Source organism: Genypterus blacodes, unplaced genomic scaffold (genome assembly GCF_046128005.1).
Source record: "Genypterus blacodes isolate CSIRO-AG114 ecotype Tasmania unplaced genomic scaffold, CSIRO-AGI_Gbla_v1 ptg000054l_1, whole genome shotgun sequence".
Taxonomy (NCBI): Eukaryota; Metazoa; Chordata; class Actinopteri; order Ophidiiformes; family Ophidiidae; genus Genypterus; species Genypterus blacodes.
In genome coordinates this window covers 2906119-2930690 of record NW_027466866.1, presented here as the reverse complement: position 1 = coordinate 2930690, position 24572 = coordinate 2906119, and the positions used below count along the sequence as shown (strand labels likewise).

At 44.0% G+C, this 24572-nt stretch overlaps 2 protein-coding genes across 2 annotated transcripts; one reads left to right on the top strand and one right to left on the bottom strand.

Moving 5' to 3' along the window:
• The first annotated feature begins 64 nt into the window (after window positions 1-64).
• Window positions 65-17785, top strand: tprb (translocated promoter region b, nuclear basket protein). The gene is made up of 51 exons (XM_076151242.1): window positions 65-241; window positions 465-569; window positions 660-733; window positions 903-999; window positions 1101-1204; window positions 1355-1519; window positions 1670-1762; window positions 1934-2014; window positions 2142-2229; window positions 2472-2612; window positions 2766-2869; window positions 2968-3165; window positions 3331-3438; window positions 3603-3826; window positions 3948-4111; window positions 4351-4493; window positions 4818-4966; window positions 5062-5224; window positions 5393-5527; window positions 5638-5778; window positions 5914-6082; window positions 6415-6581; window positions 6756-6908; window positions 6985-7101; window positions 7266-7469; window positions 7772-7959; window positions 8085-8232; window positions 8451-8588; window positions 8843-8974; window positions 9206-9336; window positions 9539-9749; window positions 9841-9987; window positions 10161-10359; window positions 10565-10758; window positions 10890-10963; window positions 11051-11247; window positions 11534-11824; window positions 11901-12052; window positions 12167-12247; window positions 12610-12798; window positions 12921-13076; window positions 14065-14158; window positions 14558-14718; window positions 14860-14928; window positions 15044-15135; window positions 15225-15334; window positions 15464-15562; window positions 15708-15864; window positions 16718-16839; window positions 16976-17071; window positions 17495-17785. Exons 1-51 carry the CDS (start codon window positions 91-93, stop codon window positions 17530-17532), a joined length of 7104 nt encoding a protein of 2367 aa, XP_076007357.1. The 5' UTR covers window positions 65-90; the 3' UTR covers window positions 17533-17785.
• On the bottom strand, window positions 17774-23852 carry prg4b (proteoglycan 4b). Its single transcript, XM_076151237.1, has 13 exons — window positions 23808-23852; window positions 23638-23712; window positions 23297-23413; window positions 22428-22550; window positions 21878-21925; window positions 21036-21320; window positions 20310-20903; window positions 19785-19871; window positions 19544-19680; window positions 19302-19458; window positions 19074-19187; window positions 18613-18741; window positions 17774-17936 (listed from the first exon to the last, which is right to left on the bottom strand). Exons 2-13 carry the CDS (start codon window positions 23702-23704, stop codon window positions 17830-17832), a joined length of 1965 nt encoding a protein of 654 aa, XP_076007352.1. The 5' UTR covers window positions 23705-23712; window positions 23808-23852; the 3' UTR covers window positions 17774-17829.
• Window positions 23853-24572: the final 720 nt, after the last annotated feature.

The following is a 24572-nucleotide window of genomic DNA, read 5'->3' as shown; positions in this document are numbered from 1 at the left end:
CAGCACTTCATTTCCCACAATGCTCCAGTGGTGGTGACGAAACTCAAATTGCATAGTGCGCGTGCGCTTGGTTCTGGCGTTGTCGCAAAAATGGCGGCAGTGCTGCAGCGAGAATTAGAAGGAACCGATCTCTCTAAAGTCCCCAAAGCAGTACTAAACAAACTCGAAAAGGCTTTTTCGGATCAGCAATATGCAATAGACTCTTTGAAGGCACAGCGAGAGCAATCTAGGGTCGACAGCGGTAAGATATTCCTTGTTTTCAGGCCAAAGCTAACTAATCTGCTATCTGACAAGCTAGTGGCAGAGGATGTTTTTCTTTGCTCACCATGCTTGAATGGTGGTGAAAGTAGCGTTATAGCGGTCTTGTTTTTATTAACATAACTTAACAGGTATCGCAAATTAAATTGTTTAATGCCAGTCTGGAATTCTTGTCAATTGTGTCCGTATTTGCACCATTCCTACAGAGCAACAGTACTTTGAGAAAGTGAGACAACTTGAGCAGTGTCGGGAAGAGTATTTGTCCCAGACTCAGCAAAAGAATAAACTGAAGGAGGACCTCACCAAACTTGGTATGAATGAACAAATTGAATCTTTGTTATATTACATTTGTTTGTCGTGTATTTCTTTAATGTATTGGCTTTCTCAAAATCCATTATTAGAGGAGGAACTAAAAAGTGTCGGTGAGAAGAACAAGGAATATGAATCCAATCAAGAGAGGCTGTCATCAGACCAGGTAAGGAAAGCAATTATGTGCCAAACTTATTTTTATCATGTCACTACCCCTGACGGCAATGAGATAGCTTACTTGTCACAAACAGATATGTATGTAAGATATGTCCAATCGAAGTAACACATTAGCAGCAGGTGGTGTGAATAATGTGCACCTAATGTATATTTTGTAGACTGTGCTGTCAAAGGCCAAAGAGGAACTGGAGACGGAAAAGCGAGAGCTTTTGCGAACACTGGAGAAGAGATCCTTGGAAGTGCAGCATTTAAATGGTATGCAAAGATGAATCAAATGAAGGAGGCAAATGTCCCCACATCTTTGTGCATTCAAAACTGTGGCAAGATTTAATGTTTGATTTCTGTCGCCCCTTCAGATGACTTCAGGCAACTCAATGATAGAATGGTGGATGTCAGCTCCTCTAAAATGGGTCTACAATCTAAAGTGGATGAGCTGGAAGCGGCTGAAGTCAATATTAAAGTGAGCCATCATTACTTATCTGAATTGTCTGGTTTTTAATGCTGATGTTGAAAGAATACAACCTTCCTTCCTTCTCTATATTTGCTTCACTAAGAACAAATTGCAAAAAAAGAAAAATCTTCACTGAATAAAGTTGTTTTTGGTTTTCAGTATAAGGAGAAACGCATGGAACAAGAGAAGGAGCTGCTCCAAGGCCAGATCACTTGGTTAAATAAAGAACTGAAGGCTAAGAGTGAAGAACTGCTGTCGCTGTCCCGACAGAAGGGTAATGAGATCCTGGAACTCAAATGCAGCCTGGATAACAAAGATGATGAGGTGGGTTCCTTTCTACTCTACCTCAACATATCTGTGAGGCTGGGTGACATGGGTGAAAAGATAGAGGACCAGAGCACATGCCTGAATTGTGGCTCTGATGTTGAGTTTGGCATGTTGGTGTCTAAACAATTGTTGTTTTGTTGTTTCCAGTTAAACAGACTCCAAGACCAAATGACCAGTTTAAAGACTTCAAATGAACACCTTCAGAGACAGACTGAGGACATGATCAGCAAACTGAAAGAAGTATGTTTGTTATATTTCTTGGTGTCTGCTTCAAGTTTCCATTTTGCTTGGATGTCACAGGGACAGTTTTTGTTGTTCTGGAAATATAAGATCAGAACGTATGTTTCCCTCTGAAAGGGTTGAATCAATTAAAGGAGGTGTCCAATATGATGAAAAGTTTACTTGTTCTAGGTGAAGGAGCAACAAGTCACCACAGAGGAGAAATTGAGAAATGAGCTCAATGCAAACATCAAACTGTCCAATCTATATAAGGTTTGTACATCGATGAAAATAAACCAGTGCTTACATATGTGCTTAACACCAATTTAATGATTGACTGCCTGATATTTTGAGTTTTGCATCCAGACATTTACCAACAATAAGTCTATTCTTGTGGCAGGGAGCCTCAGCAGATTCTGAGGCAAAAAGTGAGGAGTTGAGTCAGGCTGTGGAGGAGCTGCACAAGCATCTGAAAGATGCTGGAGAAGGTGCAAAGCAAAGATCACAATCATTCTTATTTTTAAGTTTATTCACATTGTATTCATGCTTTCCCTTTTAAGATGATACTTCTATATGGTTTTATCACATATGGGTCCTCGAACAAACTGAAATTGGAGTCTTTTCTATATCACATTTTTGCACATGATTCCCTGTCCGGCTCTGTATGTACAGCTCAGTTTCCTGTCTGGTTTCACTTATTGGGTCTTCTGTTTTCTTCATCATGTCACAGCCAACAAGGGCCTCGAGGAGCGGTTGCAGGAGATGAATGGTGATAAAGAAAAGAGTGTTTCTGAGCTGAACGATCAGATCCAGTCCCTTGAAAAAGAGCTGGACAATGCCAATGACCTGCTGTCAAATTCTAAGCTAAGAGGTCAGACTCGACTCTGTAATGTGTGTTTGTATCAGTATGCCTTCAAGTGGCATACACTTGGGGTGGCATACCCCTGTTTCTATTGATACAATATCAAAGAGGCCTTTTGAGGTGGATCACATTTGACCCATCCTCTAATTCTTTTATGTCCAGGACCTGCTGGTAACACCTCTGTGTTGTCAGAGGAGCAAATAACAACCATGTCCCCAACAGCAGCTGCTGTATCCAAAATAAAACCTGGCATGAAGCTGACTGAGGTATGGATAGCTAAATCTGTGTGTCCTTATTGTAAGTCAGAAATGTTTTTATTTATGTATTTTATTAATGTTCTTTGTACTATACCTTTTTTGGCCAGCTGTATACAGCGTATGTGGAGAGCCAGGAGCAGCTGCAATTGGAGCGCTTGGAGAACAAGCGGGTCAACAAGTATCTGGATGACATTGTGCAGGAAGTTGAAGCCAAGGCCCCCATTCTCAAACGGCAAAGGGATGAGCATGAGCGCATGCAGAAGTCAGTGGCCAGTCTTACTGACAAGCTGGAGCAGGCTATTAAGGTGCATATATCAGAAAAGTGAACAAGTTGCTTGTTTCTACTCATGGACATCCTGAGTCTTTGCTGCAAAACAGCATGCTTTCTTATTATGAATCACAATATCTTCCCTATAGGCATTTAAAAGAAACATATCTAAATGTCTGCATTACTTGTGCATTTATTTCAGGAGGTAAATCGGCTACAGAAGGACACAGATGAGGCCACCAAGCGCTCCTCTGTCCTGGAAAGAGACAACCAAAGATGTGAACTGCAGGTGGCAGACATGGCCCAGCAGGTGGGTACATTCTCAGACTGTTCCTCCCATTGTTACTGGCTTTTTTAACCTTAGATCTTGATGCTCTCATGTTAAGGTCTTAATGTTCAGATTCTCTAATTCTCAGAGAGATGAGATTAATTTAAAATCTTACTCTTTGACTCATCCTTTGTATTTCCTGCTAGGTGCGTGTTCTCCTGATCGAGCTGGAAGAGGCTCGTGGAAATCACATTCAGGAAGAGGAAGTGAGTTCAACAGACATCAGCAACGCATCAGAGGTTATCAGTCAACACTTGGTGACCTTCCGCAGTGTGGAGGAGCTACAAAAGCAGAATCAGCGTCTCCTGGTTGCCATACGGGAGCTCAGTGACGCCCAAGAGGAAGAAGAGTTTGAATCTGTTGGCACTAAGTAAGTAGAAATGTGTTTCAAGGCACTTTCCCATGTTTTATTCTTTCTTAATCACCTCACTGAAATAGTTGAGTATGCAGGTAATCATTTGTGTGTTAATTAAGTTATCAAACTGTTTAAGGCGGAGTGAACTGGAGCAGAGTATGGAGAAAGTCCAGGCTGAGCTGGAAGCCTTGAAAGAGCAACGCAGCCAGCAGATGAAGCTTACCGAGTCCATTGTAAGGCAGAGGGACATGTACCGTGTGCTGCTGGCTCAGGCAACAGGAGTCACCTTCCCTCAACAAGGTAACTCCAACAACAAGTATACAAAAGACACATTTAGGGGGAGGAGCAGTTGTGCTGATAACTTGTAGTTACTTTTATCACTTTAAACTATTTCTAGTGTAGATTTTTTTACATACCTGCAATTTATTTTTCACTCGTATAATGAACTATATTGTGTTGTATTTTAATCTATTTAATTTTAACTGCCTTCCACCTGAGACTTGGCTGATTGGCTGAATTCCTGAATGTTTGTCTTTAAGGTACGGCACCTGAAGAGTTCTCAATGACTTCCACTCCCCGACGATCGCCTGCAGCTACCCCTACCACAGGAACACCCACTGCACTGGTCTCCATGACAGCAGACTCTGCTGAGGCCCTGGAGGCCAAGGCCGCCCTGCGACAGGTGAGCTTCACATTGAATACCAACTGCAGATTAAGACTTTTGGGTGATTGTTATAGGTTGTCTGCCACTAGATGGCACTGTGCTCACATTGAGAAATCCTGTTTTTATTTGCTCATGTACTGAAAGTATATTGTTACAGTATTTCACTAATGAAATTCTCCCAGTGAGTGAATTGGAATACAATGAAAGTGTCAAATTCACCGTCATCCTCTGCCTCAGCTTATCTGAATTGCATGCAGTCACTCACACCATTGGGTTGTAAATAGTGACATGCCAGTCCTCAGTTTATTCATATTATATTAACTTATCTTGTTGGATCTACAGTTGCAGGAGGTGTTCTCCACCTATAAGAAGGAGCGTATGGAAGGGGACAAAGCACTGATGGAGCAGAGCGAGAAGCTCCAGGAGCAACTCTGTGACCTCCGCTCCCAGAATGCCAAGATGTCTACCCAGCTGGAGTTTGCTTCCAAGAGGTAACGTGAAAATCAATCAACAGTCCATGTTTTGGTCAAATAATTACTATTCTGATACAATTGATTCAGACCACCTTCCATTTCAACAATAACAGGTATGAGATGCTGCAAGACAATGTTGAGGGCTACAGAAAAGAGATTGCTTCCCTCAGAGAGAAAGGACAGAAGATGGCCGCTGTTGTACAGAAGAACGAGCAGACCATTCACACTCTGAATGAGGATCTGAGAGCTGCCAAGGAGAAATTCTCAATGTCAGAGGTATGGTTATGTAATATCCCCCTACTACGTGAGCGGAACTTTCCTTTTGACTTTTGTTTAAATCCTCTTTCTTTTCTTAAATTTTCTTTCTTTCTTTAATGGCATTGAGAGTGAATGATGCTTAATTAAATTTAATGACCTTAACGTTTATCTCTTTATTCCTTTTAGGGCCAAGCTGAAAACCTGCGTAGGGAGAGAGACATGCTAAAGATGGAGGAGGTCAGGCTCAATCAGGAGAAAGAGACAATCCTGAGCTCACAGCACAGCCAGAATCTGCTGCATACTAACCTCCAGACCATTCGGGTAATTCCTTCCTGTCTTCTGTCTAGATAGTAATGGTCAAATATTAACCAGTCCCTGATAAACAAGTGCCATGCATGCAGTTAAATGTCTTCATTGGTATGTTGTTGTAGGCCACTCTTGAGCGCTCGGAGACCGAGACCCGTCAGCACCTCAACAGCCAGCTGGAGAAGCAGGAACGGGAGATCTCTCAGCTGCAGAAGAGACTGGAGCATGAGGTGGAACAGCGCCACCTGCTCATCAGAAACCAGGATGTAAGTATAGAGTTGAGGTTTTTTTCTGTATGCTTATTTTTGCTATAAGTCTCATGAAAACAGGGGTTGGAAGGAACAGTGCCATCATTGATTTGCTTCTCTCATTTCTTCCTGACTCTTATTTCACATGCACAGATCCAGCTGATGGAAGCAAAGCGACAGTTGGAGACGCAGGTGGCTTTGCACCAGAAAACCAAGGAGCTGCTGAATACTTCACAGCTGGAGGTCGATGCCCTCAGAATGCAGCTAGGGAGCAGCGACACACGTCTCACTCTGAGCTCCCCCTCCACACCCACCATCAGAGGTCGGTGCACACGTTTGTACATGCATTGACACAGAATTTTAAGTAGTGCAGGAAGAAAGGGTAAGGGGTATAGAAATACAAACATGCTTCAGTGTATTGTTTTAAAATAGTTTATGATGAAATCCTATAATAATAAAGCGATATCCCATTGCGATATGCATAGCAAAGCATATCTTCCATAACATGCTATTTCAAAATACAGGAAACTTATCAGCAGTATCAGAGTATTTGTGCTGTCCAATTGATTCTTGTCTCACCACCCTTGTTGTTATGTCTCTCATATGAACTCTTCTCCTGTCAAACATAACTATTCATGAATTCTTTGCCTTCAGGCCGACAGAGTTTAGATCAGGAGAAGGAGGTCCTACAGGGCCGCCTGCAGCAGGCTGAAACAGTGGCAGAGGAGCTGTCAGAGCGCCTGAAGGAGGCCACGTCCAGCATAGAACACTACAGAGTTATGGTTCAGAGCTTGGAGGAGACCCTTGGCAAAGAGAAACAGGTGGGAATAAAACAAGTTTATTGTGTGATGTCTTCCAAAACAAGTTGCTAAGAACCACAATGTTTGAAAGTGGAAAAAATATAAAAACTGAAGAAAAGGAGGATTTTCTACTCCTACAATTATAATTACATAAATATGCTGTAACATTTTTATTCCTGCACTTGTAATGTCCAGGTGTCAGAGCAGGCATGCTCCTCCATTGAATCGTGCTTAAAGCGAGCAGAGGAGCAGCATAGGCAGCAGGAGGAGAAGCTTTTGGAAGCAAAGAAAGAGAAAAAAGACTTGGAGGAGGAGAAGCAGAGGGCCCTCGCCTCTATGGAGGAGCAGGTATATGACAATCTTAAATTATTACTTTTAATGAGCTTAGTTAGATCGTAACCTTTTTTTCATGTATTTGTATTAGATGAGCCAACTCGGAAGGCGTCTAAGCAGTGCTCAGGCTGACCATCAGGAGGTGCTGCAGAGAGTGATGACAACTGAAGCCCAGCAACAGCAGGCTATGAAAGATTGCCAGGAGCAGGTCAGAGAGTATTCTAAAATCTAATACAGAGGAAGTTAATTGTGGTGCGGTCATCTAATTACACTTACATTTAAGGCTTTTATAGGGACATTCTGATTGGATGTTTCTTAAGACCATTGTCCCAGCTTTCTGATCTTAAAACCCACTACTTTCCCATTGTTTAGACTAAGCGTGCAGCTGAGGCACAAGATAAGTACGAGCGAGAGATGATACTGCATGCTGCGGATGTGGAGGCTCTGCAAGCTGCAAAGACTCAGGCTGCTCAGGCCTCTGAGCTCAAACACCAGCTGGAAGAGAGAGCCCAGAGGATCAGCGCTGAGCTTCTGGAGGCGAGGGTCTCCTGGGAGGAACAGGAAAAGATCCACAAGGTTCGTGGTAGAAATCAACAAGTTTATCTTGCAGCATAATGCGTTATTAATATAATCATTTCAAGCAGAGATGTAGTGGTCGTTGCATGGCTATTGGTTTGTGTCACATTACTGTATATTGCCGTTATTGTGTCCACTCTATAGCTCTATATTCAGAAAGTACTCACACTTCTTAGTCAATTATTAATGTTAATGATGTATTAACTGCTTACGTAAATCAAGAAGTCAGGAATATTTTATTGACTGACATACTTGACCCAATTGTGAGTCGTTTTTAAATTTCTTTTTCTTGAATCTGACAGGAGAATATGTCCAAGATGGAGGAGCGCCATGAAGAGTTAGACAGGCAGAACACCCTCCTCCATGAGCAGATCCAGACAATGAGCAGCAAGATGGCTGACAGTATGCAACGTGCTGCCAATGAGAGCACCGTGAATATCGCTATCACCGACGAAGGCAAATCTCAAGACCAAGTCCTTGAGATACTCAGGTAACAAATGGCACACAGAAATACATCTTGTTTATAAATCCGATGGGAGTAAAAAAAATAAATCCAGGAATATACCCCTTGTCCTTCATGTTCTCCCTCTGTCCTCGTTTGTTCCCCCATCCCAGGTTTGTGCGTCGGGAGAAGGAAATTGCAGAATCACGCTTTGAGGTGGCACAAGGGGAGAGTTTGCGTCACCGCCTGAGGGTGGAACACCTGGAACAAGAGTTGAAGGAGTCGCAGGAGAGTTTGAGCGCCACAAGAGAGAGGATGCAGGTCAGCTTTGATACTCATTACTCTCCATCAGTTGTGCTTGGTTCATTCAGTTTTACTGATTTACTCACCCTGACCACGTAGCCACCCTGCTACATATAGCTGAATACCAATGGGAAACAACATAAATAACAATGAAGCAAAAATGTATCTACAAGCTGACACTGCGACGTGGCAGAGATGCGTTGTGTCATTGATAGCTCGGTGCTGTTCCTATTCAGGTGACATCAAAGACTCTGGCTCAGCACGAAGAGCTGATGAAGAAGACTGAAACTATGAGCATATTGGTGGAGACCAACAAGATTTTGAGAGAAGAGAAGACCAAGCTGGAGCAAGAACTGCAGCAAACCCAGGCTAAGGTATTGGCTGCATTTCATATGAGAATGGTATTTAATGTGTATTGGTTCTTTATAAAGTAGTACGTGTATGTTTTTAAAATTCTATATATGCTATACTGTTGTGACAAGTTATAGAGTATATACTCCCCTTAGGTACTTCATTCCAAACTAACTGCTGGAGTAGATTATATTCATCAGCAATAAGATAAGGGTTTATTCATTATTTTGGTAATAAATGTAATCCACCTCATTTTGGCTCTCCTGGTGTATTTAAGGTGTCTAAGCTGCAGTCAGACGTCATGCCAATGCAGCAGGCCAACTCTGAGCTGAGTGAAAAGACCGGCATGCTTCAAGCAGAGAAGAAAATCCTGGAAGGGGATATCAAGCTCTGGATATCTCGGACCCAGGTTGGTGATACTGCACCACCATACAGCAGTTTGATCATGCTGCTGGAAATATCCTACGAAGTGTGATTTCATAAATTCACCGCAAAGGAGTTCTTTATATAGACCTGTATTAAGAGTTTCTATTATAGTTGTATCTGTCTTGTGTTATAGTTTTTGTCTGTACAGTAGTATTTCTTAGCAACTGTTTTCAATGTGGGTCACTGAGTTTAGTTGTGTTTTTTTTTTCTGTAGAATTTGGTGAGTCAGCAGAAAGATTCAGACCCAGAAGAGTACAAACGTTTGCATTCTGAGAAGGAAACGCACCTCAAACGCATCCATCAGCTCACTGAGGACAACAGCAAACTCAAAGCAGACGTGTCCAGGTGAGAGATGATTCATGTTGTTGAACTGTAGAGCCATCTACGTATGAGAAGTAGCCACCAATGTGTTTGAATTGGTTGTGTCTTTAACTTTTTAATCTATTCCTTTGCCCTATGAACATTTGTATTCATGTCCTCACTCAGTCCCCCCAAGTTTTTGTCCTTCCTCAGCATTAATTCCCCCCCAATTTCTTTATGTTTAAAGGGGAGGAAATTTATTGACATCCCTGCAGTACCAGATCCAAAACATACGTGATAATCTGGCAAAGATAACTGAAGAAAATAATTCGCTGAAGAAAGAAGTGAATTTAAAGAAACAAGATCTCCTAGAGAAGGTCCGAACTACTAATCAGGTCAAGAAGATTGGGCGTCGTTACAAGACACAGTACGATGAGCTCAAATTAGAACATGACAAGGTGAGATACAGATACTTTTGGTTATAAGTGGACGATAACCATCTGTCCTTCCAAAGTAAATCAATAAATGACACCACTGTTTTTCCTTCAGCTGGTAGTTAAGGCAGCAGCAGGTCCATCCCAAGAAGAGGAGGCCCGTCAAGCGTCAGTCCAGGAAGTGCAAAACCTCAAAGAATCTCTGGGCCAGGCTGAAGCCAGAACCAGAGAGGTGGAGGGACAGCTGGAGAGCCTCAACAAGGTCAGATTATTTATACATTACTATGTTCACCAGACATGTCTCACTGCGTAACAGTGTATTTCAATAAACATGCATTTTAAAGGAAATAAATGCAATTATGAGCAATGAGCCCATCACAACCGATCCTTGCCTCTTCTGTGATCATTCATTGGGCCCGTGTCTTTATGACTTAGGTGGTTGCTGAGCGTGAGGTGGAGGTGCGCAGCACACATGAGCAGTTATCCAAGCTGCAGGCGGAGCTCAGCAGGCTGAGGCAGGAGCTACAGGATAAGTCTTCACAGGAGGACACTTTGAGACAGCAGATGGCTGACAAGGAGGAAAAGACCAGAAAGGCCATCATATCTGCCAAACAGAAGATCAGCCAACTCATGGGTGAGAAGTCTGGGTCAGGATATCCCAGATACGTAGCCAATGCGTTAAAATATCACCACTACTACTTATTTTGTCACCTGTTTTTCTATTGTCGTTATATTAGTACTTCCACTTACCATTTGTAATATGACAAATTTAAAACAAGGCCAGCAGGGAAATGTATTTTCAGGAAACAGATTCCTAAGGTAGAGATATTTTTTCTCAGGCGCGAAAGACCAGTTGCAGAAAGAGAACGAGGAGCTCAAGCAGCAGCGTGAGGAGCTGGATGTACGAGTCAGCACAATTAAGTCCCAATATGAGGGACGCCTGGGTCGACAGGAAAGGGAAATCAGAGACCTGAGAGGCCAACAGGAGAGGCAGGAGCAGAGAGACGAGCCCCCAGAGGCTGGACCCAGCAAGGTGAGAGTTTTCACAGGCTGCACCTTATTACTCTTTCTATTATTTTTTCTCTCTATAGCTATCAAGAGAGAGATAGAGAGACATTTTGTAGTTACAGGTTTGGTCAAATGTCCATTTGTCCTGTTTTTAAGACCCAGGAGCAGCAGAGGAGTGCAGAACAGAGACAGATCAGTTTGAAGACGACCCCAGCTGCAGACAGGGGCAGGTATGACACACGCTCGCCAAGACCTCTGGTTTGAAACCACACTCTGAAATCAATGTCTACAAATTTTTGTTGTGATTCTTTTCTCAGTGCCAGCACCTCTGAAACTCCAACTGCCAACATTAAGCCAACACCTGTAGTGGCTTCTGCCAACAAGCAGCCTGTCAACCCAGGGAACAAACCCACTCCACGGGCAAGCATCAGACCCATGGTCACTCCAGCAACTGTGCCCACCCCGACACCCACTGCTACCGTAATGCCCACCACACAGGTGGAGACCCAAGAAGGTAAGGGTAACAGCAGAGACGTGAACATGGGCTTCACGTGTAGCAAACCAACCAAAAGAGAGAAGCTCCAGGAAATGAGTTCTGAATGCGTTGTCGCTTGCTACATGAAACAAAATTTTAAAAAGAAAAAAAAGCCTATCCAATGGATCATATCCTGTGTAATGCTAACATGTAACGCTACTAGTGGCTCAGTGAAGAGGATTTGCTTCAGCGTGGGGGCATTGGTGGCTCAGGAGAAGTAGAAGAAGACATTTGAATAAGCTGAACCAATTTTCCTTCCCTATAGCCATGCAGTCAACTGAAGGTCCACCAGTGGAGCATGTGACTGTGTATGGTAGTGCAAGCGGCTCGGTCCGCTCTGCGAGCCCCAACGTCCAGACTACTTTAGCCAGCGCTATGCTGACTGTACAGCAGACCCAGACCCAGGCCACGGCATTTGTGCAACCGACACAGCAACAGTGCATGACCCACGCTGAGCCCGCGAACCAGGAGCTCCCACCAGTACTCATGGAGGCAGCGCCCAGCTCCCAGGTGGAGAGGCCCACAACATCCTCCACCTCTTCTGTGTTTGGCACTGGTGAGGGCATGCTTATGTTTGGAAATGTCGTTATTTATACATTTTTTAGCACAAAAGACAAGAGCATTATCTCCAGTTTCAGCCACACCAGGAACCTCCTCAATGTCCAAGAGGCCTCGGGAGGACGACAACAGCACCACCATAGATACTGATACAGAGGCTCATCAGGACGACCCCAGGGCTCCTATATCTAAGAAGTTGCGCATCGTCCAGAGAGTGGGTCTGGAGGTGAGGACTGAAAACCACTGTTGGCACTGTTACCTTAAAAGTTTACACATTTTTTTTTTACCAATGAAGAAATTGTTGTTGCAGTCCAATGACCGTTGATTGTCGTGTCCTCAGGAGGAAATGTTTGCAGATGACAGTGCTGAGGCTGAGGGAGTGGTGCCAACAGACAGCCAAGATGCTCCAGAGGCCAGCCAGGTTGTTATGTTTACACCATCCCAATATAACTATATCATGGCTGTGTTCATCTAGGAAAGTAAAGTGGCCTCTATCTAAGGACAGCGGTGCTAATATTGGCAGCCTTCCGCATTCACTTGATTTAAGAAGCACTATTGACTTTTTTTTTCTTTTGATTAACCTGAGAGCAGAAGTTTGTTCCCACGTACCTGTTCTACTCTGTTTGATACACCAAATCGGGCCTATGAGCTCTGTAATACCAGCTATTTGTTGCAAAATGTATATTATTTTTTTTGCCACTGTAGCATTTTTTAAAGAAAAGACACAAGCAGTCGGAAAGTAGATTTAGTGTAAAGTTGTGTGGTCATTGGTTTGCTATGCAGGCGGAGGAGTTTCCAGTAATGGAGGAGGGGGACGAGAGTGGGGCCTCGCAGTCAAACACTATGGAGCAACAGTTCACGCTGGTGCACTCCGACTCCGGTGACCAGCCAGAGCACGAAGTAATCGTCATAGTTACAGACACGGAGAGTGAGGAAGAACAGGAAGAGGAGGATGAGGAGGAAGAAGAGCAGGTTGGGAAAATGTTTCAAGCAAATATACAGATGTATATGTCATGCAGTTTTTACACAAAATAAACTATAAACATTTTCTATGATGTTCGATCTTGTTTTCCCCCCGTAACTGCTCAACAAAGGACTACGAGGAGGAGGACGATGAGGAGGAGGAAGATGAAGAGGAGGAAGACGAAGAAGATGAGGATGAAGACGATGGAGGAATGGGGGAGGAAGGAGAAGACACTAACGAGGGGAGCGGAGATGGCAACGAGGCTTACGAGGGAGATGATGCAGAGGTCTGGTTACCATAAGACACGTACACGTTTGACCTTTACACCCCTCGCCCACTTCACGGTCACGTCCTGTGTGCTGCAATAATCCTTCCCACACTCGCGCCCCTTTCCAGCTCGCCAGCTCAGTTTTTCCTCTCTGTCTCATTTCACCGTCACACACACATTTTACCGGCATGCTGTAACTCTGTCTGCTGCGTGCGTTCCGGGTGTGTGTGTGTTTGTGTGTGTGTGTGTGTTGACTTTAGCTGTTTACCTTTTTTCCCCCCAGCCTTGGACGCACGTGTCCATTGGCATGAGTCGGTGTCTGCAAATACAAATTCAGCTGTGGTTTACTCGTTATCTGCCATGTGTGTATGAACCTGGATCGGAGTGGCTTATCTACAATCTTGGCCTCTAAATGTCATCGGCATGCTGGGTCAGTCTCGCACCAATTTGGGATCGTCTTACTCTTGGGTGAAAACAAGCCATTGCCCAAAACTCACATTTTGGAAGAAACTAATTTGTGTCTGCTCTCACATTGCAACTTGCTGTCATACACATTTACAGTCTGTTGATATTAGGAGAAGCGTCGCTCTTTAGTCCCTATCTAACCAAATGTCAAAGTCAGTGTAGGGGAATGTAGTAACTTGACTTCCAGTATTCCCTTACAGAGAGTTGCGAGAGTATATGAGAGGTTGTTTTTATGGGAAAGTGAGCGCCGTTATATAAGGTCATCTTTGTTCGCTGCTTGGAAAAAGTGGATCATAATCTGTATGTAGCCCTCTGCCAGTATATCCCGGAAGCTGTGGGTTGTTGGAGTTCTCACAGAATGTACGTTTTTTTCCTTTACTGTTCTTCCTCTTCTATACTCCCTTTTAATCTCTCTCTGACCATTTGACCATGACTTATTTATTTGTAAGTTTTTCTTTTGCCTCCACCACTTTTTTTTTTTAATAACCTTTGTCCGTTCTCTCTTCGTCCTTTGTCCTTTTTCTCCCTCGTCCCTCCTCAGGGAGCTGATGTAACCGACCCGGGCACAGAGACAGAGGAGAGTTTGGGGGCGTCCGACTCCACCCAGAGGCCAGCCGACTCCCAGACACCCAGCTGTAAGAGCCAGGAAACCCTGTCGAGCACATGTACTTCAATCTGTCCGCATACTCACAGCACGTCCAGCCATGCAATTAGTTATCTGACCACTTCGGGATGACTGAGAAAGCTGTACTTTGTTGTTGTCTGTCTGGAGGGTAGCCTGACCTGACTCTGACAGTTTTAACCAGCAGACGTCAAGGTGGCTTGATTTAGTAGTTTTTGTATAACTGTTACCCAGATTAAGGACATTCCATGGGTGTAGGGTTCATGTCTAGAAGAACTTCATGTCCTGTTTGTGTTCTTGACACACTTACCTTGATACCACCATCGCAACTCTTTTGGGAATTAGGTTAGGAGAGTTTGTAGAGTGGAAACCAGACCTGTGCTCATCAACATCATCTCTGCATCTGTTCTAGTTGAGGGAAGCACAATGGAGGCCTTCTCCACAGAACAACCCATCACAAGCTCAGGCCCACGCATGCCTCAGTCACCCCGGCGACCAACGCACCAGCTGCCGCCTCGACTGAACATCCACCCCGCCCCGACGTCAGAACTGGGGCCGCCCGCTCAGGTTCAGGTGGGGAGAAATGTGATGCAAACTTCATTGAAAAGTCACAATTATGATTCAAGTTGTGCTTTTAAGGATGGTTGTAAGGATTTTTGTTGTAAATTTGCTGATTTTATCACTTAATTGTAATTGGTATCTATAATTTCACAGCGTATCCCCATTCATCGGCAGTTAGCGAGGAGAGTCCCTCAACTCACTTCTGGGATGCCTGGCAGTAGTGTAAGTGGAATCTATTGTCCCACAAAGCACAGAAGTTGTCGAGTTGATTGTGTAACTTTTAATCAACAGTCAATGTTTTATATGTGATATTTTTCTGCCCCTTCATTTCCTGCAGCAACACGTTTTTGATGATGACGACGGGATGGTTCCTAGCACCCCGACTCTGGTGGTTGCACACCGCTCTGAAGGCTGTGACCAGGCCGTCCAGTAAGTAACAAACTCAGTGGAGCAGTTTGTGAATCTCTGAGCTGTTTTGTGACATTTGTGGATTTATACATCGATTTTGGTGTGTTCAGTTCTCCCCAAGTGGCCGGTGTGCCTCGCTTCAGGTTTGGCTCTCCAGACGATTTAGCGCAGACCAGCTCGTCCTCCCACTCTGACCTGGGCCAGCCCGCATCTCAAGGAGGTACTTCACGTGTTGAATCACACATGCTGATCGAACAAGGTTTCAGGGTCAATGAAACCAGACGATTCCCACAAATGGATTTCCTCTTAATACATTTGAATGACATCTAAAAAAGCGTCATGGTTTCAGGTCTCGGCATATTCGACAGCCCTCTCTTCCTTGCGACACACGAAGAGGAGTCTGGTGGACGGAGCGTTCCGACAACACCTCTCCAAGTGGCTGCTCCAGGTATGACTTATCTATCGTACATAGGTCACTTATCTGTAGAGATTAGCTGTTATTTAATGAGGAATTCAGCCTTTTTGACATTTTCAGGTTCATGAACACCAAAACACAAGTTGTTCTGTCTTTCCTCTTTCTCTCTCTCTCACAGTATCAATCTTCTCAGAGGCGGCTCAGTCTGAACCAACAGAACATGCTTCCCAGTCTGTTCCCATGGTGAGCACGTCCACACCAAGCCTGGTTGTGCCGGGTGCCGCCAGTACAGGGGAGGAGAGAGACGACGTGTTCTTGGAGTCGGACAGTGACAGGTCAAACTGCTGTTTCTCAGTGTTTCTTGGCTGTTACAGCTGTCTGCTATGTCTGGAGCCATGGCTGTCCAGTGAGCAAGCATGTTGTGATTGCACGTACAGGATAGATACTGAATCACATATGAAAACTGCACCCGGAACATCATCATGTCCTGCACTCATGCAACCCTCCTCTAGAGACACAATCGCCACTGGCTAGTAACTTTTTATTTAACTCTCCAGACAAACTTACTACATCTCAATCCCTTCAATCGAACATTTACAGTTCAATCAAACCCCAGCTTCAAGTTCTCCCTTCACAAACAGTTTTTTTGGTTCTCTGTGGCTCTTTGGGCTGATAAATTTTCCAAATCGAGTGCAATGTTACCAAACATTACTCAGTAAACTCAACTCTTCTAAGACCCCCAGAAGTGTCTGTGAGAATGTAAATGAGGCAGGCAGTGGCTCAGTGGGTAGAGCTTCCGCTTGGGAACCGGAGGGTTGCCGGTTCGAGCCCCTGCCGAGGCACCCCTGAGCAAGGCACCGAACCCTCAATTGCTCCCCCCTCTGCGAAGGGTGGTAATGTAATGTAAGTCGCTTTGGATAAAAGCGTCTGCCAAAATGATCGTAATGTAATGTAATGTAATGTAGTGTAAATAAGTCCAGTTCAAATCTAATCAGATTTGGGTTCACTTTCAGTTTGGCGACTGTCTGTCCCATGTTCACATTTGCACCGCACGGAATCCAAAAAGCTAATAACATATCATAGATAGTTTGGTCCCACATGCAAGTGTCGTCCTGTCTTGAGTCTTCATGGCAGAATTATCCCAGACACATTGTACATTTTGACGCTTGATTGTCGTGTTTATTTCAGGCCCAGTGGTGAAGCATCAGTAGATCCTGTGGTTTCCCCTGGAGATCCAGAGGAGTCCAGCCAGTCATCTGACAAGGCCAGCGCCCCCTCAACCAGCCAGGAGCCCTCGTCCAGCTCGGCAGGTACACTACAACTCCTGCTGTTGTTGGTGTTTACTGTACATTTATTTCTTTCCTCTTTGGAATTCCTAATGTGATGTGTCTGTGTTTGATTTTTTTTTTTTAATTTTTCATTATGATTGCCGTTTTGTTTTTCTAGATACAAGCAGTGTTCCACCCAAACTCTCTAGGCCTGCACCCAGCAGACAGCTGCAGCGCTGGCCAGGGAACCGCGGTGGCCGCATGAAGAGAGGAGGTAATGTTCTTAAGGGTACACGTCCGTTAGTACGATTGATCATGTTTGTTTCATTTGGGATTGATGTCATTACAATGCAGTCGTGAAGCCAGTAACCTGTGATTACCAGTGGCAGCTCGTTCAATGTTAACACTTTGTGAATGTGAATTACACCTGTTATGATACTTTGTTGGTTTGGTGGAAGTTACATGCCATTACACACTCGTATGATATTATAATTGTCTTTATTGTCAAAACAAATCATACAGTTATTACATTGCATACATAAAACATTGAGTGCATTACACACTCACACAATATTATCTTCTCAAAAAATCATACAATGATTACATTACAAACATGCTACATTGAGTGCATTACACACGTTATACAGGCATATTGTTTAACATCTCTGTTTAACACAACTTTCTATGTTGAAACCAGGACAAGCGTTTCCTTCTCGAGGTGTGTACGGGAGATGATTCGCCTGATGAAGCAACATGTCGGGGCCACAATGGGAGACTTTGTCATTCCCAACTCAACCACATTCTCCTAACTGCTCCCCGGTGTTCATACTGACTTCAGTCCTCACTCTATCCATTTGTTTTTGAAGCCTCTTGTTCTTTTTTTTTTTACTTTTAAGTATTTTTAATTGACTTGGAAAGTGTATTTGTGAGCGCAGCCCATGCTGAAGCATTGTGTTTTACGAATAAGTGTAATAAAGTTTAAAACTACAACATTTTCAGATCCAATTTTTGTGAACATCGACAGTTTTACAGTCATACTCTCTGTGGGCATTTGAAGAAGTCGCTTTGTGATGATGGAGCGGCTTGAGGGACCGCAAGAACAGGATGCCCACCGTCCACGCGGATATTGTAGACTTTGGCTGCAAAGGAAAACAGATGGTTAGTCCACGGCTTCATTACGTGTTTATGTACTGTGTGCGACACTCTTAAGGTTGGTAGGATGTTGAGTTGGACATCAGTTTTGCTTCAGTAGAACTTGAATTTTAAAGAGCTGTGGTGTTTCTTTAGTGACGTGAACGACTAGACTGAGTCCTGCAAACACTAGCAGAAGTTGTGGAGGAAAGATTCTAGACACACTAAAGTTGAGGTATGATGGAAATTAGAAGCTCCTCTGTGGTTGCGTCATAAACTTAAAGTTGTGGCTGAATGGACCCCACCCTCTATGACCTTTGCTTCTGTCTCAACCCTCCCCCACCCTGGCACACATGGTCCTCCTTACGGTTTTCAGACACTGAGGGAAGAAATGTCTTACTGCAGACGGACCAGTCATGCAATAAATTCATATTACGGACATGAGAGGAAACCATGTGGGAGGAGAGATCTTCAGTGAACAAGAAATAATCATTTCTAAAGTCTTGATTAAATGATGTCATAGCTGTTAATCCAAACTGAGCAGACTTTATAGCAGAAACTGGGTTTGCTCGTTAAACTAACCGACAAATGCAGAACTCAAAACATTCTGTCATTCGAAACAAAATGTGGAAACGTGGAACTACATTTGAGTGATCCCTCCACCGCTACTTATTGATGACTTACATTTTGAGAAGACTTGGTATTTGTATCCCTCTGGGATGTAGCTGTTCGGCACGGACACAGCTGCTGTGATGGAGGAGGGGAAACCTGGCCATGATGTCCTGATGTTGAAGGCTGGTCCAAGAACAGACACTGGGGAAACAAAATGGTAACGTGACACAACAGCCACAAACACTGTATGTTGTAACTGTCAATTATTTAGTAGATTGACACTGAGCATGAGTCACTTTTTTGGGGGGAAATCACATGTTCTATTACTCGTATAAAAACATGTTTATGAGTTCCAGCCAATCTGGGGAAAACAAAAACATCCAGAAACACCCAGAAGAATCATCATCGTGGTTAAGAGTTATACACAACCGCACAATCTGGAGTTAAAGCTGCCACAACTCAAACATAAAAGATCAAATGTGTTGAGAGAGTGATGCTGGTGGTTTAATTGCGTGGATGAGACGTTGGATTACCGGCTTGACGAGGTAGCCGGCTTCGGTATTGTTGAAAAACCTGATAGACCTTGACTTTCCTCTCACACTTTGGACGGGTGCCAAACTGGTATGAATATTGCTGGACTTGTTCTCCTGAAAGACAGAAGAGAGAATGTGAGTATCTATGCATCTATTTGATCATGCAGAATACACACACACACGTCAATTCATTTTTCGAAAATGTTGTTCAAACAGTCCTTAGTTTACCTTGTTTGAAGAAGTACACAGACTCTTTCCTCGTGCTGTACTGAGGCACGGACAGAGCGGCGGTGATGTGACCTCGCAGGCCGCCAAATCCCACCGACACCACTTTGGGGTAACCGGGGTCCAGTGCGGCGTTCTTAAACCTCCAGTACTGTCCTCCCTGCAAACATCACATCAATCATCTTACATGAAACACTGGGCCCGTGCAGCACTTTACCAAGGAGGATAATGGGGTTGAAGTTGACCTTGAACATGTATGTTTTGCCCTCGCAGTTGCAGCGGGTGAACACGGTGTCGATGGGGGACGGGACACCCCAGTAATCTGTGATGCCACGGGCTGGACCAGGCACCCTGTTTGCATCCAGCATCCAGAAGTTATGCCCTGTAACAGATCACATGAATGGGTTACCTTCCTTTGCTGTTGTGTTTTGAAGAAACTGGTGATTAAACTGCTATGATGTGTGATTGTTTTTAGGCTCCACCCACCTCTGAACACCACCATCGTGCCGTTCTTCAGCGTGGTGACCGCACTGATTGGATGCCCACTGCACAGGTCGGTGCTGTTGCTGTCATCTGTCCAAACGGAGACATTTGTGAAGAGGACGCATGTGAGAGTGAGTAAGAATGAAGACAAACAAACCAAAACACAAACACAGGCTGGGTTATTTGGGCTTTAAACCTATTTTGTATCTCCAGCAGCTGCACAGATCTATTAAAGCATGTTGAGTTTTATTTCTAATTCAAAACGGACCGCTGCTGCCTCTGCCACTTAACGCACAGACTTAGAAGGAAGTGTTCACACTGTGTTCACTCTAAGACATAATAAAAGCCAGCTCATAAACAGACTGCAACCAGTAATAAGTGTATATAAGAAACCAGAACCCTCCATCTTTAGAGCAGTATTAAAGTCATACAAGATGGACGAGGTCTGTGCTGAACCTTCAGGAAACAAAACTCTTTCCTGTTGAGGTAATTGAATGCAACCTCTTGTAGTCAACATGTCTTCCTTACCTGCTTGGTAGTCAGTGACCATCTTGGTGGTTACTGCGGTGTCCAGAGGCTCGGGTTTGGAGGCGGGTTCTGTTGGAGTTGGTTCAGTCGCTGGTGGCGTGAACAGGATGGGTTTGTCCTGGGTCTCTGATGTGGGTTCAGATGGTTTGGGCTTGGTTGCCGTTGGTGTTGGTGTGACCATCATCGCTGTGCCTGAATCGTCGGCAGTCATCCAAGTTCCGGACCAGGTTGAACTCTCCATGGTGCTCACGAGCGGCTCTGCAGTGGTTTGTTCCACTGTGCCTGAACTGTCGGTGGTCATCCAGGTTCCAGACCAGGTCGAACTCTCCAAGCTGCTCCCGAGCTTGGTCATGTTTGTGGTGGGATCTTGAGATGGAATGACGGTTGGCATAATCATTGTGGTAAAGGGAGAACCTGAGGATGTATTGAAGACCCCTGAGACCGAGCCCTCTGCGGATGCTGTGGTCATCGCCTCAGTGATGGGATCTGAAGTGGTTCCTGCGGCGCTGCTCAGGTTGGAATCATCTTCTGGATCCAGACTGGGGTCAGTGGGCGGGCAGAAAGGACCGCTGCCGCTGCCGCTGCCGCTGCCATCTGGGATGTGGACAAACACAACAACAATTTCCCTCAGGATCAATTATGTTCTATCTTATCTTATAGGAGCTGATATACAATCGTTTCCTGATTGAAGTAAGCTGTTGCTTCCACGTTTGGCTGATATCATACCTGTGCTATCAGTGGTTGGATTAATGGAGGAGTAGAACTTGACAGCCTCTGTTGGTTTATCGGTGGAAGGCTGCTCTCCGGAAAACATCTCTGTCGTGGATTCCAAGCCAGAGCTCACCAGAAGGTCAGACACGGTGGGTTGGACGGAGGCATTCTCCAGCGGGTCAGGCAGATAATCTCCACTTCCACTAGCGCCATCTGGGGAAGGACTTGCCCCGGAGACCTCCTGGTAGCTCCCAGAATAGGAATCGTACGCGACGGTTGACATCCTCTCAGTGTAGGTATCTACAAGATAGTGTGAGAAGTGAGAGGTTTCATTTGATTGCACACTCATGGAGATAAAAAGTTACATTTATATCTCAGGCAGTGCTCACCAGCACTTTGATCGTCTGTACCATTTACAGTAAATGACGGAGTGACGAGTGAAATTAAAATGTAATGGTGGGAAAGTAAATCCAAATAATCAAACAATCCAAATTACATAGATTGATCTTTTTCCTCTTTTCCCTTTTCAGATGTATATAATGTAATTGAATTAGTTCTAGACTGTGCATATTCTTCTCAGTTTTCTCATCCCTCAGATTAAAATATCACATTGTGTCCACCTCCAGGGAGTGAAGTGTCAGGATTGATTGACCTCGTGCCTGTTACCCTCCCACCTCTGCTCCACTCCCTGTGACTCATGTGGCCGGTGAGGCGTGATCTCGTGGACTCAGTTGGTGAGGCCGTTACATAACCAAAAACACCCCCCCCCCCCCCCCCGCCACTTTTTCCTCACGTGCAAATAAGTTTGTATTTGAGTGTGTAACATCTTATCAAAGCATCTCTGCACTGATACTCACAGGCGATGGTCGGGGTCACTCTCTCGCGCTCAGGTGCTCCACTCGTCTCTGTTCACATGTTCAACAAATATTCAGTTAGAGGTGCAACACTGTGGAAAACTAAACACCTAAATTCTTTAATAAAGTACAAATGAAACCTTTTGCCAAATAAAATATACCTTCATTGGGTTTGTTATCAGTTACATTAAGACATTTCTTAGTCTTCTGTGGTCCTTTGACACTGGTTGGTCCACTGATTTCTCTTTGTGTTGTAATTTCCAAGACAGAAAATACTGTCAACTTTATTCTGATGCATCATTGCAGATTACTGCGTGCGTTGCATGCTGCTCCACATGCTCAGGTTCATCCCGGGATGCTCTGATATCTCTCTGTTTCCTTTCTTAAGAGATATCCATGCATCATGTGAGAGCCTCATCGTTCTGATTTGTGCATGTGAGAGAGAGAGAGCCGGGGGTCGATCATGCATTCATGCTCATCTCACTGATCTAAGAGAGTTAACGTGGTAAATCACTACTACACATACTGCTGAGGATAGTGAGAGAAATGTTACCCTCAGTGCTGCAGCTGACTGTGTAATCTGAACAGCACTGGTTGTACAGCTGGCATTCGGCATCGCAGCTACATGGGCGACCTCTCTGGAAGGTTTCTCCACATCGTCCTTTGCACGAGTCCTCTGGTTCACACAAATACAAACGCAGAAGACGTCAGCAGAGCAGACTACATAGATTATTAATTCCAGTTAATACAGCATGATGACGACAACTACGGCAAAAACTTGCAAACGTGGTTTAAGCCATTTTGTCATTTTCATATTCAACCTCTAGAGAGAAAGTTTTATCATATGACTATTTTTAAATGTCTGGCACAGGATAAACGGTACATGTTGATATTTGTTTATAAACTTAGAAGTGAACTCAATATAAGACGGACAGTACCTGCTCATTTTCCATTCATTCATTAAAAGAAATAGCTGTACTGTACTATACTGCCTCAGTGGCTGTTTATGACCCATCACTGTTGGTTTTCTTAACTGAAACCATTCAATAGAAATAACTTTACATACTTCAATACTAATATTTCATTGCACAAGTATAATTGTGGTCTATAGCTGGCTGCTGGCTCCATCAATGGAATCTCAGACTGTGCTGCCAAGCTCAAACTGTTCAAGCTCCACTTTACATTGAGATTCTAATGGATATCAAAGGTAACAAACTGAGGAAAGCGCAAGAAAGATTTACTTTGTTATATTTGGTATCTATGGAAACGCTGGCATCTCCAACTGAACTGAGCTTTTCTTTGTATTGATAGTAAATAGTTTGTTCCATGTTTTAGGCATTATGGTAGCTGACTAAGCAACAGGCTCAGAAACAAACATCATGTATGATTAGTGCTGCTGAGAGATCATGAGAGAGGACTTACGTGTGGTGCACAGGGATTCATAGTCTTTGCAACATTCTCCGTACAGCAGGCAGGTATAGTCACACTGGCATCCATAGCCCCTGTAGTACTCAGCACCACATCTACCGTTACAGCTCACTGTAAGTAAAGCAAAATGACATTGAATAAATATGTCAGAGAGAGAAACATATAAAGCAAATGGAGTCTGTGCTGTTAAGGTCTTGGCTATGTTTCCCCACTTATAAAGCAAACTTAAATACCTGGTTAGCAGTATACTGATTTCTAACGTGATAGCAAACAGAATCTGGTTTATAATTCTTAACAAAGCAAACACAGAAAACAACAACATGTAAAGTACTCACTCTGAGCAGCAGTAAAAGTCGAGGCACATCCCAGCAAAGTTAGAGCGCAAAGTAGATTTGAAGTCATCCTGAAAACTGAAGAACACAAAGAACATGTGAGTCAGATTTCTCTTCTTCAGTGCAGTGCAACACCTCAGAGGATCCCAGACAGCGAATCAACAGCACCTTACCTTGTTGACAGCGTGTGTCTGAATCCTGCTCCAGGTTTGACTCCTGCCCCTTTTTAAAGGCTGAGCGCTTCCCTTAGATTGACAGATCCAGTCTAATTAAAAAAAGTGATGACCTCACAGGCTGAGAGGACGTCCTCCTGTCCAGACTTTACCGTTTCCCACAAACAGCTGGAAGCTCATCAACACACACATCTGTGCCAGACAGATGACACACACACACACACACACACACACACACACACACACACACACACACACACACACACACACACACACACACACACACACACACACACACACACACACACACACACACACACACACACACTTCCTATTACGAAATAGAAAATGACTCTGACCCTCACCGGGGGAGCTGCACGTTTACGTGTTGTCTAGTTTCAAAAACGTGGCTTTTCAATATGAGATCATCCAATCCAGTCAAATTAGATAACCTCAAGTTTGTTCAATTTGGTTATCATACTTCTTTTATGTAACAGAATTTAGAGAACATCTAATTTTCCTTCCTGTACTTTATCAAATAAAGCTGATGTGCATGCTAATACATAAATTTGGGAACAGAGTGATATTGAAAACAAACCCATACGTCCTGAACTGACTGAGCTCAAGATGAAACACGCTTCAAGCGATGTCCTGTTCTGTTCCATTTCACTAAAACAAACTTTACACAAGAACAGTGCTGAAACTAGTAGTTGTTTGATCATCAGAGCTGTTTGTCAAGTAATAATTTTATGTTTAATATCATTG

Excerpts from the sequence above, each read along its gene's own strand:
- tprb (XM_076151242.1), top strand. The coding sequence starts at position 91 with ATGGCGGCAGTGCTGCAGCGAGAATTAGAAGGAACCGATCTCTCTAAA. Across the intron at positions 8,589-8,842 it reads TGCAGCAAACCCAGGCTAAG|GTGTCTAAGCTGCAGTCAGA; the intron begins GTATTGGCTGCA and ends GGTGTATTTAAG. Across the intron at positions 16,840-16,975 it reads GCCCTCGTCCAGCTCGGCAG|ATACAAGCAGTGTTCCACCC; the intron begins GTACACTACAAC and ends TTGTTTTTCTAG.
- prg4b (XM_076151237.1), bottom strand. The coding sequence starts at position 23,704 with ATGACTTCAAATCTACTTTGCGCTCTAACTTTGCTGGGATGTGCCTCG. Across the intron at positions 23,414-23,637 it reads GACTTTTACTGCTGCTCAGA|TGAGCTGTAACGGTAGATGT; the intron begins GTGAGTACTTTA and ends CTTTACTTACAG. Across the intron at positions 20,904-21,035 it reads TCCAACCACTGATAGCACAG|ATGGCAGCGGCAGCGGCAGC; the intron begins GTATGATATCAG and ends TCCACATCCCAG.